This window comes from Trichomycterus rosablanca, chromosome 14, assembly GCF_030014385.1.
Source record: "Trichomycterus rosablanca isolate fTriRos1 chromosome 14, fTriRos1.hap1, whole genome shotgun sequence".
Lineage (NCBI taxonomy): Eukaryota > Metazoa > Chordata > Actinopteri > Siluriformes > Trichomycteridae > Trichomycterus > Trichomycterus rosablanca.
In genome coordinates, this window is record NC_086001.1 from 7,008,714 (window position 1) to 7,026,478 (window position 17,765).

Genomic DNA, 17,765 nt, shown 5'->3' on the forward strand with positions numbered 1-17,765 from the left:
TCTAGTGTGTAGCATTAGATCAGCTAGCTTGCACCTGTCTCCTCACACTTTTCTTCTCCCCTCTTTGTTTGCTTTGTTAATAAATGTAAAGATGTTGTGCCCTGTTTGGTGGGTATGAAGGCGGCACTAACGGTGGGAAAGCGTGTCTAAGTGCATTAGCCCGTCTGGCTTTAGTTCTTTAACCAGGCTTAGATCGGCGCTGGAGGAATTCCTTCGTCCTCTCACACTTTTGTTCGCAAAATGAGATTAGCTGGCGCAGTAATTGCGTTAGCGATCTCGGCGCACAGAGGAGCGGCAGTCGGAGCGAACCTGTTCAAACACTACGGCCAGTTTGAGGCTCCGTCCCCACCGACACCCCGCATATGCTAACAAAAGCTAACTGGATTATAGAGCTGCTGAAAGAGACGTGAGGGGGTAAAGTGTGCTCCATCACACGAGGTTACACAGTTTACAGCCAATTCCATCTGTGCACAAATGTTCATCATGTTCTCTAAAATATCCTACACGCGCTACATGTTGAACATCTGAGTTCTTACACTCTGTTATATGTTACAGTTCAAGTCAAATGTTTACAAAAACTTGCTAGGGACATTTATATCATAGGAGTTTTATGATTTTAGTGATTTTTTATGAATAAATGATGGCAAACATTGTTTTTTTGGTATTTGATGTACAGTGGTACCTTGAAACTCGACGTCAGTTGGTTCTGGAAGTGGCGTGGAGTTTAATAGACGTTGAGTTTCAAGGTATTTTTTTCCATAAGCAAGTATGGGAAACCTGTTAATGTGTTCCATGGTCTTGTGGAACTGCATATATTTTAGGCTAATGTAAAATAATGGGGTTGTTTTTGACCTTTATACACTGAAAATAACATAAATAACAATGAAAAACAATTAAAAACACTTAAAAACCAATAAAAATACAATAAAACCTGCACTTTACCTGTACTTCTTTATTGTTTCCTTATGCTTCTTAGTCATGGAGATGGTTGATATTGGAATACCGTATTCCGTTCAGTAAAGGCAAAGGACTCTCCCAGGACCACTACAGAGCAGGTATTATTTGGGTGGTGGATCATTCTCAGCACTGAAGTGACACTGACATGGTGGTGGTGTGTTAGTGTGTGCTGTGCTGGTATGAGTAGATCAGACACAGCAGCGCTGCTGGAGTTTTTAAACACCTCACTGTCACTGCTTGACTGAGAAAAGCCCACCAACCAAAAACATCCAGCCAACAGCACCCTGTAGGCAGTGTCCTGTGACCACTGATGAAGGTCTAGAAGATGACCAACTCAAACAGCAGCAACAGATGAGTGAGCGATCGTCTCTGACTTTACATCTACAAGGTGGACCAACTAGGTAGGAGTTTCTAATAGAGTGGACAGTGAGTGGACACGGTATCTAAAAACTCCAGCAGCGCTGCTGTGTCTGATCTACTCATACCAGCACAACACACACTAACACACCACCACCATGTCAGTGTCACTGCAGTGCTGAGAATGATCCAACACCTAAATAATACCTGCTCTGTGGTGGTCCTGTGGGGGTCCTGACCATTGAAGAACAGCATGAAAGGGGGCTAACAAAGCATGCAGAGAAACAGATGGACTACAGTCAGTCATTGTAGAACTACAAAGTGCTTCTATATGGTAAGTGGAGCTGATAAGATGGACAGTGAGTGTAGAAACAAGGAGGTGGTTTTAATGTTATGGCTGATCGGTGTATATATATATTCTAGCTACAGTTTTATGTAGAAAATAAAACCGTTTCTGTGCAAAATGTTGCTTGAAACCTTATCTTTTAAATTCTACTCTTAAAAGACGCCAGCAGGAAGCCTTTTTCCTTTCAGAAGATTAACAATTTGCAGCGACGACATACTTTCTCACGTTCTACGACAGGAAGTAGGCCACCGCGCTCCTCGGCTCCCCCCCCGGGCGACCAGACCGTCCCGGTTTTGTTCCCCCGTTACAGATAAAGTGTTTAAAGTGTGTTAAAGAAGAAAAAGGACCTGCAGGTCAGTATCATGCAAAATTATGCATGCATGCTAATAAGTTTTATTAAACGTGTGTAAACGTGCGAGATTCACGTGAGCTGATGTGTGTGCATGTGAACTCACGTGCATTAAAGCCCGATTGGACACGCAGATTAAACACTGAACAAATGCAAATACTGACGGTACAGAAGTAGAGCTGCAGCAGAGATGTACTGTTATACTATTATATTTATAATAATAATAGAAGTGGGTTAGTCTGGGTTACTGTGCTAACGTCTGTTAGTCTTTAAGAAAATTAACCCAGTAAGTAAATCTGCCCAGACTTTTATGTTACTAAAGTATTAAGACACTTATTTTGTTGTGTTTCTTATTTTAGTTATTACTTTGAACCATACACCAATGAGGCATAACATTAAAACCACCTCCTTGTTTTTACACACTGTCCATTTTATAAGCTCCACTTACTATATAGAAGCACTTTGTAGTTCTACAATTACTGACTGTAGTCCATCTGTTTCTCTGCATGCTTTGTTAGCCCCCTTTCATGCTGTTCTTCAATGGTCAGGACTCTCCCAGGACCACCACAGAGTAGATATTATTTAGGTGGTGGATCATTCTCAGCACTGCAGTAACACTGACATGGTGGTGGTGTGTTAGTGTATGTTGTGCTGGTATGAGTGGACCAGACACAGCAGCGCTGCTGGAGTTTTTAAATATTAGTGTCCACTCACTGTCCACTCTATTAGACACTCCTACCTAGTTGGTCCACCTTGTAGATGTAAAGTCAGAGACGATCGCTCAACTATTGCTGCTGTTTGAGTTGGTCATCTTCTAGACCTTCATCAGTGATCACAGGACGCTGGTTGGTGGACTGTTCTATGTCCAGCAGGGACAGTGAGGTGTTTAAAAACTCCAGCAGCGCTGCTGTGTCTTATCCACCCATACCAGCACAACACACACTAACACACCACCACCATGTCAGTGTCACTGCAGTGCTGAGAATGATCCACCACCCAAATAATACCTGCTCTGTGGTGGTCCTGTGGGGGTCCTGACCATTGAAGAACAGGCTGAAAGGGGGCTAACAAAGCATGCAGAGAAACAGATGGACTACAGTCAGTAATTGTAGAACTACAAAGTGCTTCTATATGGTATGTGGAGCTAATAAAATGGACAGTGAGTGTAGAAACAAGGAGGTGGTTGCATACAGTTCACACACCACAAAGTAAAATATTATTACTTATTACTGGAAGTTACAGCTGAGTCATCTATTGTATGAAATTCACTTTTTGCAGTTCTGTGGTTTAATTTTGACCAATTCCTCTTGGCAAGCTCTTTTTTGTGCTGTTAAACTCAGATACACAACCTTTCAAAAACATTTTAACACATTTCTTTGGTCTGTCATGTTATTCTTGCTAAATATTTATGTTAGTTATCTTGTTACAATGTTCAGATTAGGTTTCTCGTCATATGAGATTAAATTAGTTTTGTTTTCATTGTGAATTACGGCACAGCGGCCAAAATCCCAAACACAGCAAAAAAATCCATATTACTGCTTACCTTAGCTTATGTTGTTCCAGATGCTATTAGATTTATAACCGTGTGTCCCATTAGGAATATAATCTGTTATTTTGTAAATGTGCTTATAATTAAAAACTTTTCCCGGTTGTGAAGTAAAACACGAACTCGTTAGAAAGCCAATCAAGCATTTCATTGACAATCATCTGTGTGATGCTGCAAACTAAATACATGCAAATAACAGCATTTCTTACTAACAATTAAAATCAGAAGGTCTGATTGGTTCAGAAAGCGGTTCTTACAATCATTAGCACCAATTCTGTAGGAGCGTTCCATTCACATTATCTGTTACTGTGAAGTGCACTACGTATTCCACCATTTTAAGTACGTAGGGAGCGACGCTTCATCACTTTGCCGGAAGCTGGCCGGAACATTTAGCCACAATCAGAACGACGTCGGATCATATATATATATATATACACCGATCAGCCATAATATTAAAACCACCTCCTTGTTTCTACACTCACTGTCCATTTTATCAGCTCCACTTACCATATAGAAGCACTGTTCTACAATTACTAACTGTAGTCCATCTGTTTCTCTGCATGCTTTGTTAGCTTCCTTTTATGCTGTTCTTTGATGGTCGGGACCCCCAAAGGACCACCACAGAGCAGGTATTATTTGGGTGGTGGGTCATTCCCAGCACTGCAGTGACACTGACATGGTGGTGGTGTGTTAGTGTGTGTTGTGCTGGTATGGGTGGATAAGACACAGCAGCGCTGCTGGAGTTTTTAAACACCTCACTGTCCCTGCTGGACATAGAACAGTCCACCAAACATAAATATCCAGCCAACGGCGCCCTGTGGGCAGCGTCCTGTGACCACTAATGAAGGTCTAGAAGATGACCAACTCAAACAGCAGCAATAGATGAGCGATCGTCTCTGACTTTACATCTACAAGGTGGACCAACAAGGTCCACTCATACCAGCACAACACACCCTAACACACCACCACCATGTCAGTGTCACTGCAGTGCTGAGAATCATCCACCACCTAAATAATACCTGCTCTGTGGTGGTCCTGTGGGAGTCCTGAACATTGAAGAACAAAGTGAAAGCAGGTTACAAAGATGTGTAGAGAAACAGATGGACTACAGTCAGTAATTGTAGAACTACAAAGTGCTTCTATATGGTAAGTGGAGCTGATAAAATGAACAGTGAGTGTAGAAACAAGGAGGTGGTTTTAATGTTATGGCTGATCAGTGTATATATATATAATTGTCACACGTAACTAATGTTGCTGACTTCTGTTGTCCTCAAGTCATTTTATGCGAGTCCGAGTCAAGTCCGAGTCATTTGAAATGAGTCCGAGTCGAGTCTGAAGTCGCTGTGTGTGCAACTTACGTGCGACTTGGACTCGTGCCCCCATCTGTGGTAAAAGCTTTTTAGGAGTATGGAAGTGTGGGCCTTGATACTCCTTGATAATATAATAAGTTTTAGATACAGTATATTTTTATACTGCTTGTTTTTTAGCAGTAGAATGTTACTTTAGCTTTAGAAATGATAATTCCAGATGTGCAGTTTATTGCACCTTGTTTTGTGTAATTGTTGTTCCTGCTGCCTTGTGTCGCTCTGTAAACTCTTTGTGAGGTCTGTTGGTTATTCTTTACATTCCTTATCGTCTCAGAGCAGGTTGGGAATCTTGTGTGGTGAACCAGACCGGAGATTTGGGTTCCATAAACTTAGTGAATGGTGGGGTCTGTATTGTATACTGGTTCCCTGTCCACTAGGTAAATACCAATAAACACGGATTGTTTAGATGGTTGTACTGGACGCCCTGGATACTGCTGGTCGTACGCGTGTACAGCTGCTTATCACTGACTGAGCAGGATGAATCAGTTACTAAAAATGAGGGATGCATTAACACCTAAAGTAAAGATGAAGTCACACAAACAGTGTTAATTCAAACCTGCCAGTGAGAAAGCAATACATAGAGTGATAAAAGCCAGTACAATGCCACCACAGTAGTCTGAAACAGTATTTGCCCTTGTTGGATTCTCAATTAGGGCGTCACGGTGGCTAAGTGGGTAGCACTGTCTCCTCACAGCAAGAAGGTCCTGGGTTCGATCCCCAGGCGATGCGGTCTGAGTCCTTTCTTTGTGGAGTTTGCATGTTCTCCCCGTGTCTGCGTGGGTTTCCTGCGGGAGCTCCGGTTTCCTCCCACAGTCCAAAGACATGCAGTCAGGTTAATTGGAGACACTGAATTGCCCTATAGGTGAATGTGTGTGTGTGTGTGTGTTTGTTTGTATTTGTGTCTGCCCTGAGACGGACTAGCGCCCCATCCAGGGTGTTACTGTGTGCCTTGCGCCCATTGAAAAGCTGGGATAGGCTCCAGCACCCCCCACGGATAAGCGGTTAAGACAGTGAGTGAGTGAGTGGGTTCTCAACCACTCTTACTGTAATGTTATGTTAGTTTAATCCTGTTTTAGGGCACCACGGTGTCTCAGTGGGTAGCACAGTCGCCTCACAGCAAGAAGGTCCTGGGTTCGATTCCCAGGTGGAGCGGTCCAGTTTTTTTCTGTGTGGAGTTTGCATGTTCTCCCCGTGTCTGCATGGATTTCCTCCGGGAGCTCCGGTTTCCTCCCACAGTCCAAAAACATGCAGTCAGGTTAACTGGAGACACTGAATTGCCCTATAGGTGTATGGGTGTGTGTGTGTGTGTGCCCTGCGATGGACTAGCGCCCCGTCCAGGCTGTTACCGTGTGCCTTGCGCCCATTGAAAAGCTTGGATAGGCTCCAGCACCCCCCACCGAAAGCGACCCTAATTGGATAAGCGGTTAAGACAGTGAGCGAGTGAGTGGGTTCTCAACCACTGTTACATACTGTAAGGTTAGGGCACCACGATGTCTCGGTGGGTAGCACAGTCGTCTCACAGCAAGAAGGTCCAGGGTTCGATTCCCAGGTGGAGTTTGCATGTTCTCCCCGTGTCTGCATGGCTTTTCTCCAACAGTCCGATGTAACATAAAAGCACGAGGTCTCGTGAGGACGTGGTCCCTGTGCACGTGCACAGTAAACACAAACCTGTGCTTTAAGGTGCACGGTCTGCACAGTTTTGGGGAAAGTGAGCAACGGCACGGTCGTGCGCGTGATGGGGCGCGTGCACGTGTTTTCGGGGCTGCTTAAAAGCGCCTTTCAGCAGTGATGAATAATTAATGAGGGCGATAATGAACCGATCTGTTATAGCGTGCGATACAGACAGACAGCGCGCGCTCTCGCGTGTGTGTGTGTGTGTGTGTGTGTGTGTGCGTGCGCGCGCGCGCGTCTGTGTGTGTGTGTGTGTGTGAATGAGACCCCAAAGGGCGGAGTTACACCCCCCTTCCTCCCCAGTCTCCCCCCTCCACTATTTGGAGAGCAGACACAGAGGAGTGCGCTTCAGTTTGGGGAGGATTTGTGCTCGTGCTGGAGGAGAGAGAGAGAGACGCGCGCGCTTGGTAGGGATTTCTACTAAAAGCTGATATTTAATTATTTGGACATTTTCACGTGTTTTATTTATTTATTTATTTATTGAGTTTTGAAGTCATTCGGGCGCGCGGATTTATTCGTTTGTAGTGCCGGTCGCGCGCAACAGATTCCTCTGGCGCGAGACAGGCAGACAGACAGCGTCTCGCGCTCTGCTCTTCGTGGTGACGTCGGATTTCTTTGTTTTTATTATTATTATTATTTATTTATTTTATATTATCAGTATTTTTCGTGTGCTGCGTAATGTTTGTGTGATGCTGAGGTGCGTGATGCTTTTGGAGCTGTAGTGGAGCAGGCGTACACGTACACGCACGCGCGCACGCACACGCACGCGTACAGGTAGCCACACGGGCACGCACACGTTACAAGTTAGAAGGGATACTGGATAAAGGTACTGTACCGATTTAAAGAAAATGCATCGTCGTAGTAGTACTGCCATGCTCTGCCTACTGGTGCTTCTGGCTGGTACTTGTAGCCTTGCTACGAGTAGGACGTTAAAATATCGGGTGAAAGAAGAACAAGAAGCGGGCACCGTCATCGGTTCCCTGAAGGACGATGCCCGAGACGTTCTCGCCAACCTCCCGAGTTCGGTCCCGCTCCGTTTCCGGGCCGTACAGCGCGGCGGTGCGAGCGCCCTAGCCGTCCGCGAACACGACGGCCAGATCAGCGTGCGAGGCCGACTCGACCGCGAGAAGCTCTGCGACCGGAACCCGAACTGTTCGGTCGAATTCGACGTCCTTACCCTGCCGACTGAGCACCTCCAGCTGTTTCACGTTCAGGTCGAGATCCTAGACGTGAACGACCACGCGCCACGCTTTCCACGACCCCTCGTGCCCCTCGAGATCTCCGAAACGGCTACGGTCGGAACACGTGTTCCACTAGATAGCGCTGCTGATCCTGACGTCGGCGTGAATGCTTTGAGCACCTACTCCCTCAGTGCGAGCGACACCTTCGGGATAGACGTCCTCACTGGGACCAACGGCGCCAAGTACGCCGAGCTAGTGGTGCTCAAGGAGCTTGACCGGGAGATGCGCTCCGGCTACGACCTGCTTCTGACCGCTCTGGACAACGGAACTCCACAGAAAACAGGAACCACGCTGTTAAAGATCACAATCGCGGACTCAAACGATAACAATCCTGTTTTCACCGAGTCTTCGTATACAATCGAAGTTCCTGAGGACTCAGCGCCAGGGGTCTTGCTAATAGATCTTAATGCCACCGATGCCGACGAGGGCACCAACGCAAAAATCGTCTACTCGTTCAGCAGCCACGTCTCTCCTAAAGTCAAAGAGACCTTCCGGATCGATCCAGAAACGGGTCACTTAACGCTCCTGAAGAAGTTGGACTTCGAGACCGACGATTCGTTCGACGTGGACGTCCAGGCGCAGGACTCCGGGCCGAACTCGATGCCGGCGCACTGCAAGATCACCGTCAAAGTCAAGGACGTCAACGACAACAAACCCGACGTCAGCGTCAGCCTAATGTCCGACGGGAACGACGAAGACGCCGCGTCCGTCTCGGAATCGGCCCCTTTGGACACTTTCGTAGCCCTGGTCCGCGTAGACGATGCGGATTCGGGGCTGAACGGCGAGGTCGTGTGCCACCTACGAGGACAAGGCCACTTCAAATTGCAAAAGACGAACGAAAGGAACTACATGATCCTGACGAACGCCACGCTAGATCACGAAACGCATTCCGAATACGTGCTCACGCTAATCGCCGAGGACCGCGGGACGCCGAGTTTGTCCACGATGAGACACTTTACGGTCCGAGTGCAAGACGAGAACGACAACGCGCCGTATTTCGACAAGGCCCGTTACGACATCTTCAAAGAGGAGAACAACTCACCCGGGGCGTATCTTGCCGCGGTGCACGCCACAGATCCAGACTTAGGTGATAACGGTCATGTTAGCTACTCCATCTTGGACAGCATCGTGCACGGAAGCAATATCAACACCTACGTCACTGTGGATCCGTCAAGTGGCACGATTTACGCCCTGCGCACCTTCGATCACGAGGAAATAAGCCATATTAGCTTTGAAGTACAGGCCCGTGACTATGGCAACCCTTCGCTTAGCAGCAACGTCACTGTAGTTCTGAACATCCTAGATGTTAACGACAACCGGCCTGTCATAGTCGCGCCACCTTTACGAAATCACAGCACTGAAATACCCGTTTCCAAAAATTCCGATTACGGAGATTTAATCACGACGGTTTCAGCCACAGACCGCGACTCCGGGGCCAACGGGGATCTCGTGTGCACCATCGTCTCCGGAAACGACTTGGGCTACTTCTACATGGACACGCGCACTTGCGAAATCCGCACAAACGTGAGCCTACGCGACTTCGCCGGAGATCACGCCGACCTGACGATCCTCGTCCAGGATCAGGGCAGCAAACCCCTCGGGACGAAAGCCGTCCTCCGCCTGGTGCTGGTGGAAAACCCGGAGAACCTGGCCGACCCTCAGGCGGCAGGTGGCGCCAGAGGGAACGTCCTCGACCCTTCGACGATCATCATCATTTCGTTAGGCGCGGTATGCGGACTGTTGATCGTGATCATGGCCGCCCTGGCGCTACGCTGCAGCCGGGACAAGAACGACACGCGCTCGTACAACTGCCGCGTCGCCGAGTCGAACTATCAGCACCGCCCCAGGAAACCGTCCCGCCAGGTCCATAAAGCCGACATCACCCTGGTGCCGACGGTCAACGGCGCTCTCCCGGTGCATCATCACCACGAGGAGCACATGGTGCCCATACAGTCGCTGAACAGTCTCATCACGGTGTCGGCCAATCAGATTCCGGAGAGCTTTGTGCTAGAGCTAACGCACACCACGCCAACCGTGGAGGTAAATGCACGTTCCGAAACTACCAGACACGCCCACACTGATAGACATAACATCTAAACACATATTACTATTAACATATGTGCCTATTTAATTTGCATATTATTTAATCATTAGCAAATTCAGTTGTCTCAATGTTTCATCTAACATTTTCATATCATAAACGTCACGCATGTTTATATGTCAGTGTGCACACGTGTTTGGTTTATTTCTTTGTTTGCATGTCTGTGTTCCATCGTTTTTCGTTACTCGTCAGTTGATTTTCTTTTTCTTTCGTATTTGTTTTGTTTATTTTGTGCCATAGCAAGTTTCACAGCTGCTCTCCCTACTCCATCAGGGTCAGTATCAGCCCCGGCCCAGCTTCAGAGGAAACAAACACTCTCGCGGCTACAGGTAAACACACTAACAGACGCACGGCTCACACACTTGACAATACACCGGTCGCCATGGCGATCGTGCCAGTCCAGCCAGTCCGGTCTGTGCCAGTCTGGGCTGTGCCAGGCTGCATTGTGCTGGGCTGTGTGCTGGATCGGATCGGGTTGGGCTGGGTTGGGTTGGGCTGGCCCGGTTCTATCCCATTGGCCGGTGAGCATGCTTTAGCTTAGACTAGGACAGAACTTCCCTGTTGCCGTGGTCACCCACGCTCTCAGCCTCTGATTGGATGTCTCCTTGTATGATGTCATACCCTGCTTTTCGTTTTTTTTCCCCCCTCTCCTTTTTTCGGGTACTCATCTGTGTATCTGTGTGTGTTGGCTGTTTTTGGATCATGCCATTTTCTCACACGACACACACACACACACACACACCCATATGCATAACACACACAGTTATAATGAATATATTCGTAATACACAACTACCATTTCTGTCATGAATGTAACCAAAGTGTGTAAAACATGACGTTAAAATTCTAATAAGTAAATGCGTAATACACATACCACATGTGTAATGCACACATTCCTAAAACCCCAGTATGCTTAATACACACACACACTAAAAATCCATGCATGCAACATATACGCAGAGATTCTCACACTTACACATATACACATGTACAATACTACACGTATGCAAAATACACACACATTCACAATACACACATGCAGAATACACACGCATGTATAATACAAATACATACAGAACACTCACATGTAACACATGTAAAATGCACACGCATGCATATAACACATATACACGACACCCATTTTTATACACTCACATGCAAATACTTGCTTACACACATGTTGTATACTCATGCAGAATACACACACACGCAGTATACACACGTACCATAATACACATGTATGCAGAGTACACACACAAACACAAATTATACAGCAGAATACACACACATTCACAATACACATGTGCAGAATACACACATGCATATAACACAAAAATGTTAAATACAGCCAGATATGTAACACACAGACACACATTAACAATACACACATATATAATGCACATACATACAGAACACACACATGCATTATAACGCACACATGTAACACACTTTTAATATACATACATGCCAATACTTGCACATGCAGAATACACACTCATATGAACACACAGATGCATATAACACACACACATTTTTAATATACTTGCATACACACATGCAGAATTTACACATGCTGTATACTCGAGACATGCAGTACTCACATACAGTACTATAATACACATGTATGCAGAGTACACACACAAACACAAATTATACAGCAGAATACACACACATGCACAATACATATGCAGAATACACACATGCATATCACACAAAAATGTTAAATACACACAGATATAACACACACATTCACAATACACATATGCAGAATGCACACATGTGTAACACACATGCAACACGTTACATACACACACACACTTATGACATTGGGCCAGTGATAGCTCAGTGGTTAAGGTACTGGACTACTAAACAGAAGGTTGCCGGTTCAAGCCCCGCCACCACCAAGTTGCCACTGTTGGGTCCCTGAGCAAGGCCCTTAACCCTCAATTGCTCATTGTGTAAGTCGCTTTGGATAAAAGCGTCTGCTAAATGCTGAAAATGTAAATGTAAATGTAAATGTAAATGACATACATAAATGTATATACTTGCATACACACATTGTATGCATACACTCACATGCAATACACACAATGTATACCCACATGCAATACACACACATGCAGTGTACACATGACCTATAATAGACATGTATGCAGAATACACACACTTAGGTATAATACACTCACATTCACTATACATAAACATAACCAGAATACACACATGCATATAACACACACACAAACACAAACACACACACACAACCCATGTTTAATACACTCACATAAATATTGGCATAAATCCACATACATATGTAAAACACACACACACATGCAGTAAACACTTACTATATTACACATGTATGCAGAGTACACACATTCATAATACATAAACATATACAGAATACACACATGCATGTAGCACACACCTAGACTGAATGATTGGAACACACCCTTCTTTATCCTAGAACTAGTGCAGTAGAAAGCTCTAAAATGTCATTTGGGACATGGCCTCTTTGTTTCTCATTAACAGCTGATCACTGGGCGCATATTAAATTGTATATGGAACAGTGGTCTCCTAAAAATGGTCAGGGGAAAAATCTGCTATAAACTAGATGCTGCTCAAACTAGATGATTGACACTGTCCACAGCCAAGACTCTGCCCATAATTCTGTAAAGCTTGCTTGGCTGTGGACAGTGTCGATCATCTAGTTTGAGCAGCAATAGGCTGACAGGCGAAATAGATTATGACAGTTTGGGTTTTCTCGACCTTGGCAAAGAGACCACTGTTCCATGTGCTTGGCATTTTAACTGTGTTTGTTTCATTGATTGTATTTTATTTAAAAAACCCAGACGTCTGTGAATGTTCTGTGCATTTGCATATTTAAATGAGCTCATTTGCATATTAAATGAGCCCGCTTACAAATAAATGTGTATATGTGTGTGTGTGTGCGTGTGTATAGATACACACTACCAGACTTGGATAAGTTCAGCCTGAAGGACAGTGGGCGGGGCGACAGTGACAGCGACGGCGAGCTCGGCCGTGATTCGCCCATCGACCGGTTGCTTGGCGACGGATTCAGCGAGCTCTTCCACGTTGACACACACAGCCGAGTCCACTCAGGTACACACACACCACACACACACACACACACACATGAATCAGAGGAGGTGTGTGTTTGAAGAATACAGTGTGTGTGATTGGAGCCCCACCCAGTTCCATCCAATTTCAATTACACGCACTCTCAAACACAGACTCATACACACACACACACACACACACACACACACACACACACACGTGCACAGACAAAGAAAGAGCTGCCGCGAAGACAAAGAAACGAACCGTCTCAATTTTTTTGTCCTCTTTGTCTTTTTTAACATCCTCATGTCTGCCAGCTTGGTGAGATCAGACTGGTTATGATGACTGACCAGTTAGAACTGCAGCTTATTGACCAGTATATAGTCTGTTAATTTACTATATAGCTAAACGTATCTGGACATCTGTCTATAAGCCTGTTTGACATCCCATTCCGTAACCATTTAAATTAATTTGTGTTCCCTCTTTATGGCTATAACAGCCTCCACTCTTCTGGGAAGGCTTTCCACAGGATTTCGGAGTGTGTCTGTGGGAAACTGAGACTGATCTCATTTATTTAAAAGAGCATTTGTGAGATATTGTGGGAATAATGCTGGATTCTAAGGCGTGGCTCGCAAAAGATGTTCCAATCCATCCCATAGGTGTTTGCTTGAGAGGTCTGGGCTTTGTGCAGACCATTTGAGTTCCTCCACACCAAATCTGTCTTTATGGACCTTGTTTTGTCCACAGGGGGGCAGTCATGCTGGAACATAAATGCCCTTCCTTAAACTGTTTCCTAAACCTTATGTTAAAAGCATTTCTTTTTTTCCATTATCAACTTTATTCTCTAATTATTCTTTAGCAGTCTTTTAAACTTGTTCTTCTTTGTCTTGATTCATTGTTTTTTTTCCTTTGTTAATCTCACCACACATTGGGTGTGTTCGAAAACCTAGTGAGCTCTCTACATAAACGTATTTTACGTCATCCTACACGCTCCCGAGAAGGAGGCTGTTCAAATCCTTAGATACCTTAAAATGCTGCCTACTAAGGCACCTTAAATCTGAATGGTAATTTGACAGAATAATGAGGGAGCATCCAATGCTGCCTTAGTGGTGAAGGCAATCCCAGCATTCAGTGCGGCACTACTTTTCTCACAAAAAACTGATGGCGGATGGCAAAATATGGCGGATGGATAAGGAGCAATGAATGTTGGAGTTATTTTCAAACGTAAATAAATTATTATTGATGTTTAATTTGTATAAACTTGCACACTTGTTTTTATTTGCAAATTCAGGCTTGTAAGCGAATGTAACCGTTTTCGGTACACGGAGAGAGATGTTATATGACATGCTAGTGCTTTGTGCCACCTCATCCCATTGGTTTAAATGGCATGAGGTTAACTGTGTTAGCTTAGTAAGCGAAAACTGATGGAATCGCTGCCTAAGTAGTGCGTTCGAGTAACCTGACTTATAAGTTCAATAACTTATTAGAATCCTCTCTACTTAGGCAGCTGTCTATGTAGGCAGCAAGGCAGCTCACTAGGTTTTCTAACACACCCATTGTCATGCTCTGTTCTTCTCCTCTTCTCTTGTTCTTTCATTCTTTCTATCATACTGTCTCTAAAGTACAGTGTCTCTAAAATCTGGACACACAGGCAAAATGCAAATTTTCAATAATTTGCAATACATTTTTACATTTACATTTTCAGCATTTAGCAGATGCTTTTATCCAAAGCGACAGTATATTGTCTAAGCAATTGAGGGTTAAGGGCCTTGCTCAAGGGCCCAACAGTGACAATCTGGCAGTGGTGGGGCTTGAACCAGCAACCTTTGGATTACTAGGATTACTCAACATTCATTTCATTAGAATATTAATCAATAACAACCTCAATGTGTTTCCTATTACAGTGGTACCTTGTAACTCAGAATCAGAAATACTTTATTGATTGAGTTTTTTACAGTAGCACCCATTTATGTCGAAAAAATAAACACTCTACTAGCTTAAAACAAAGAAAAAATAGAAGTTAAAGTTATTTACACATAATTAAATAATTAAAATGCTTACATTATTATTGCACATATGAATACTGAATATTGCACAGATAAACCATAGTGTCACACATTAAGGGAGGAATTATAGAGTTTGATGGCCACAGGTAGAAAATACTTCCTGTGGCGCTCTGTGGTGCATTTTGGTAGGATGTCTAACAGGTAGGATGTCCAACGTCCCCTAAACTCAAAATCTTTGAAACTCAACGCCCTTCTAGAGAAATGTATGCCCTTAAACTCAACGTTTTCCTTAAACACAACTTGTGTGCAACTGCTGCTTTGCTCAGCAGTCAGACACTCAGACAGTTGTGGCCTAGCGGTTAAGGTACTGGACTAGTAATCCAAAGGTTGCTGGTTCAAGCCCCACCACTGCCAGGTTGCCACTGTTAGGCCCTTGAGCAAGGCCCTTAACCCTCAGTTGCTTAGACATTATACTGTCACTGTACTGTAAGTCGCTTTGGGTAAAAGCTTCAGCTAAATGCTATAAATGTAAATGCTCAGCACTCGGCTTGAGCGGTGCGGTAAAACGTCATCCAAGTGCGAACACGAGACCGAATGGTTGAAATGGGAATAACCGTCAAAAAGCTCCAAATGTATCTGTGTTCAGCTGAGTTTTCCTCACTGTTTCACTTTTAAACTTGTGCCTAAAATATATGCAGTTCCATGAGACCACGAAATGCATTAACAGGCTTCCCATACATCCTTATGGGAAAAATTACCTTAAAACTCAACGCCACTCCCAGAACCAATTGACGTTGACGTCCAGACTTTAGGGACACCATATAGCTTGACTCATCTTTTTTTATTCTTCCTTTATTTTCCTTTTTTTCTTTTATTTCCTCACATTTCTTTTTTCTCTCTGTTCACTCCTTACTGACAGTCTTGTCTTTGTCTGCACTGCTTCTCTGTCTTCAATATTTTTCTTTATTTTCTCTGTCCAGTGTTTAATTTTTCAAAATTTTTGCTTTTGGTTTCTGACCTTGTGTTATTTCATTTCTTGCTTGTTCATCTATTTCTTTTTATTTTTTATTTCTTTCCATCCATTCTGTTGTCCATCATTACTTCTTTGTCAGTTTTTTTTCTTTTTTTATCTCCTTTATTATTCTTTCTTTTACTTAATATTTAGCATTTATTTAGTTAACAGCAGTTTTCCTTTTTTCTCTTTTCTTGTTTATCACTGATTTGTCTCTCTCCTCACTTTCGCACTTCTTTATAACTTTCTCTTAATGCCTTCTTTATGAGTCACTTTTTTATTGCTTGTTTTATTTCTTCCTCATTATTTCTCTTTTTACTCTTTTCTTCCCCTTTTTTAATTCCTACTATTTTTTCTTTTCTTCTTAAATCTCTTTCTCTTGGCATCTCTGCTCTTTTTTATTCTTTATTTTTCTTTCTTTTTTCTTTTTATTGGAATCACTTTATCTTCTATGGGTATCTCATTCTGTTGTTTTGAATCTGTTAGCTCTTCTTTATTCTTCTGATTTTCTCTAGCTTGTAGCATAGTGTTCCTGTAGAATCTTTAAGGTGTTGACTAAGTAAGTAAGTTTTAAAATGTGATACATTCCACAGTGCTACTAAAATCAAACCTGGCTCTATTAAATAAGCTTCAGTACATGTCTATGAGGGCAGTGATAGCTCAGTGGTTAAGGTACTGGTCTAGTAATCAGAAGGTTGCCGGTTCTGCCAAGTTGCCACTGTTGGGCCCCTGAGCAAGGCGCTTAACTCTCAACTGCTTAAAATTGTGTTCAGTCATAATTGTAAGTCGCTTTGGATAAAAGTGTCTGCTAAATGCGGAAAATGTAAATGTAAGTACATTAACAGGGTTTTCATTTGTTTATTGTTTTCAAGTGAATTAAAATGTTTCTGTCTTTCTGTAGCTACAAAGCTGTGTACGGAGGAGTGTCGTGTCCTCGGCCACTCGGATCAGTGCTGGATGCCGTCGTTCTCCGTCGATGATGAGCGCCGCAGTTTCTCCACCTTCGGTAAAGACGTGGAGGACGAAGAGGAGGACGTGGACGCCGGAGGAGACAAATCTCTCCTCTCCGACATCAACTCTGTCTTCCACCGCCTGGTCCCCTCGTCCTACCCCGAGTCCGCCGACGTCACCGAAGGTTCCACCTCCGTCGAAAACAAGAAGTGCCTTCTGCCGGGAAACTTTCAGAACTCTAACAGTCACGGCTCCATGGCCAAGTGGCTGCCGCCGGTGGAAGAGATTCCCGAGAACTACGAAGAGGAAGAGATGGAGAGTGCAGCTGGTCAGTGCAACCACGGCCAAGAAAACGACGACGAGTTCTGTGCTGAAATCAATCAACTGCTGCTGGACGTTCGACTGAGCTAAAGTACCATCGAACCAAACCGAAAAAAATCACGAGACTGAAATATTCACCCCTCGATCTCACTCTTCTTTCCTCTTATCATACACTGTGGCTGTGTTTCAATTCTGATCTTCACTTCCCCTAGATTTAGTTCACTTCAGCATCTTAAAGGCGGTTCCACTTCAGTATTGTATTAGCTATAATAATAATAATAATAATAATAATAATAATTTTATTAATGTAGCACCTCAGAAAAGTTTACAGTCATAATTAAAATAAACCTAATTAAATAAATATTATTAATTATGAAGTCGGAAATGGACAATTGAACAAAAATAGTAATAATAAAGTAAAAAAACTAACAAAAATAATATAAAAATTATTTATGTTTATTTA

The 17,765-nt window shown here is 43.9% G+C and overlaps 1 protein-coding gene across 1 annotated transcript; it reads left to right on the forward strand.

Annotated features, from left to right (window-relative positions):
- The first annotated feature begins 7,465 nt into the window (after positions 1 to 7,465).
- On the forward strand, positions 7,466 to 17,433 carry pcdh18a (protocadherin 18a). Its single transcript, XM_063009187.1, has 4 exons — positions 7,466 to 9,874; positions 10,176 to 10,264; positions 12,894 to 13,054; positions 16,932 to 17,433. Exons 1-4 carry the CDS (start codon positions 7,466 to 7,468, stop codon positions 17,390 to 17,392), a joined length of 3,120 nt encoding a protein of 1,039 aa, XP_062865257.1. The 3' UTR covers positions 17,393 to 17,433.
- The last annotated feature ends 332 nt before the right edge of the window (positions 17,434 to 17,765 follow it).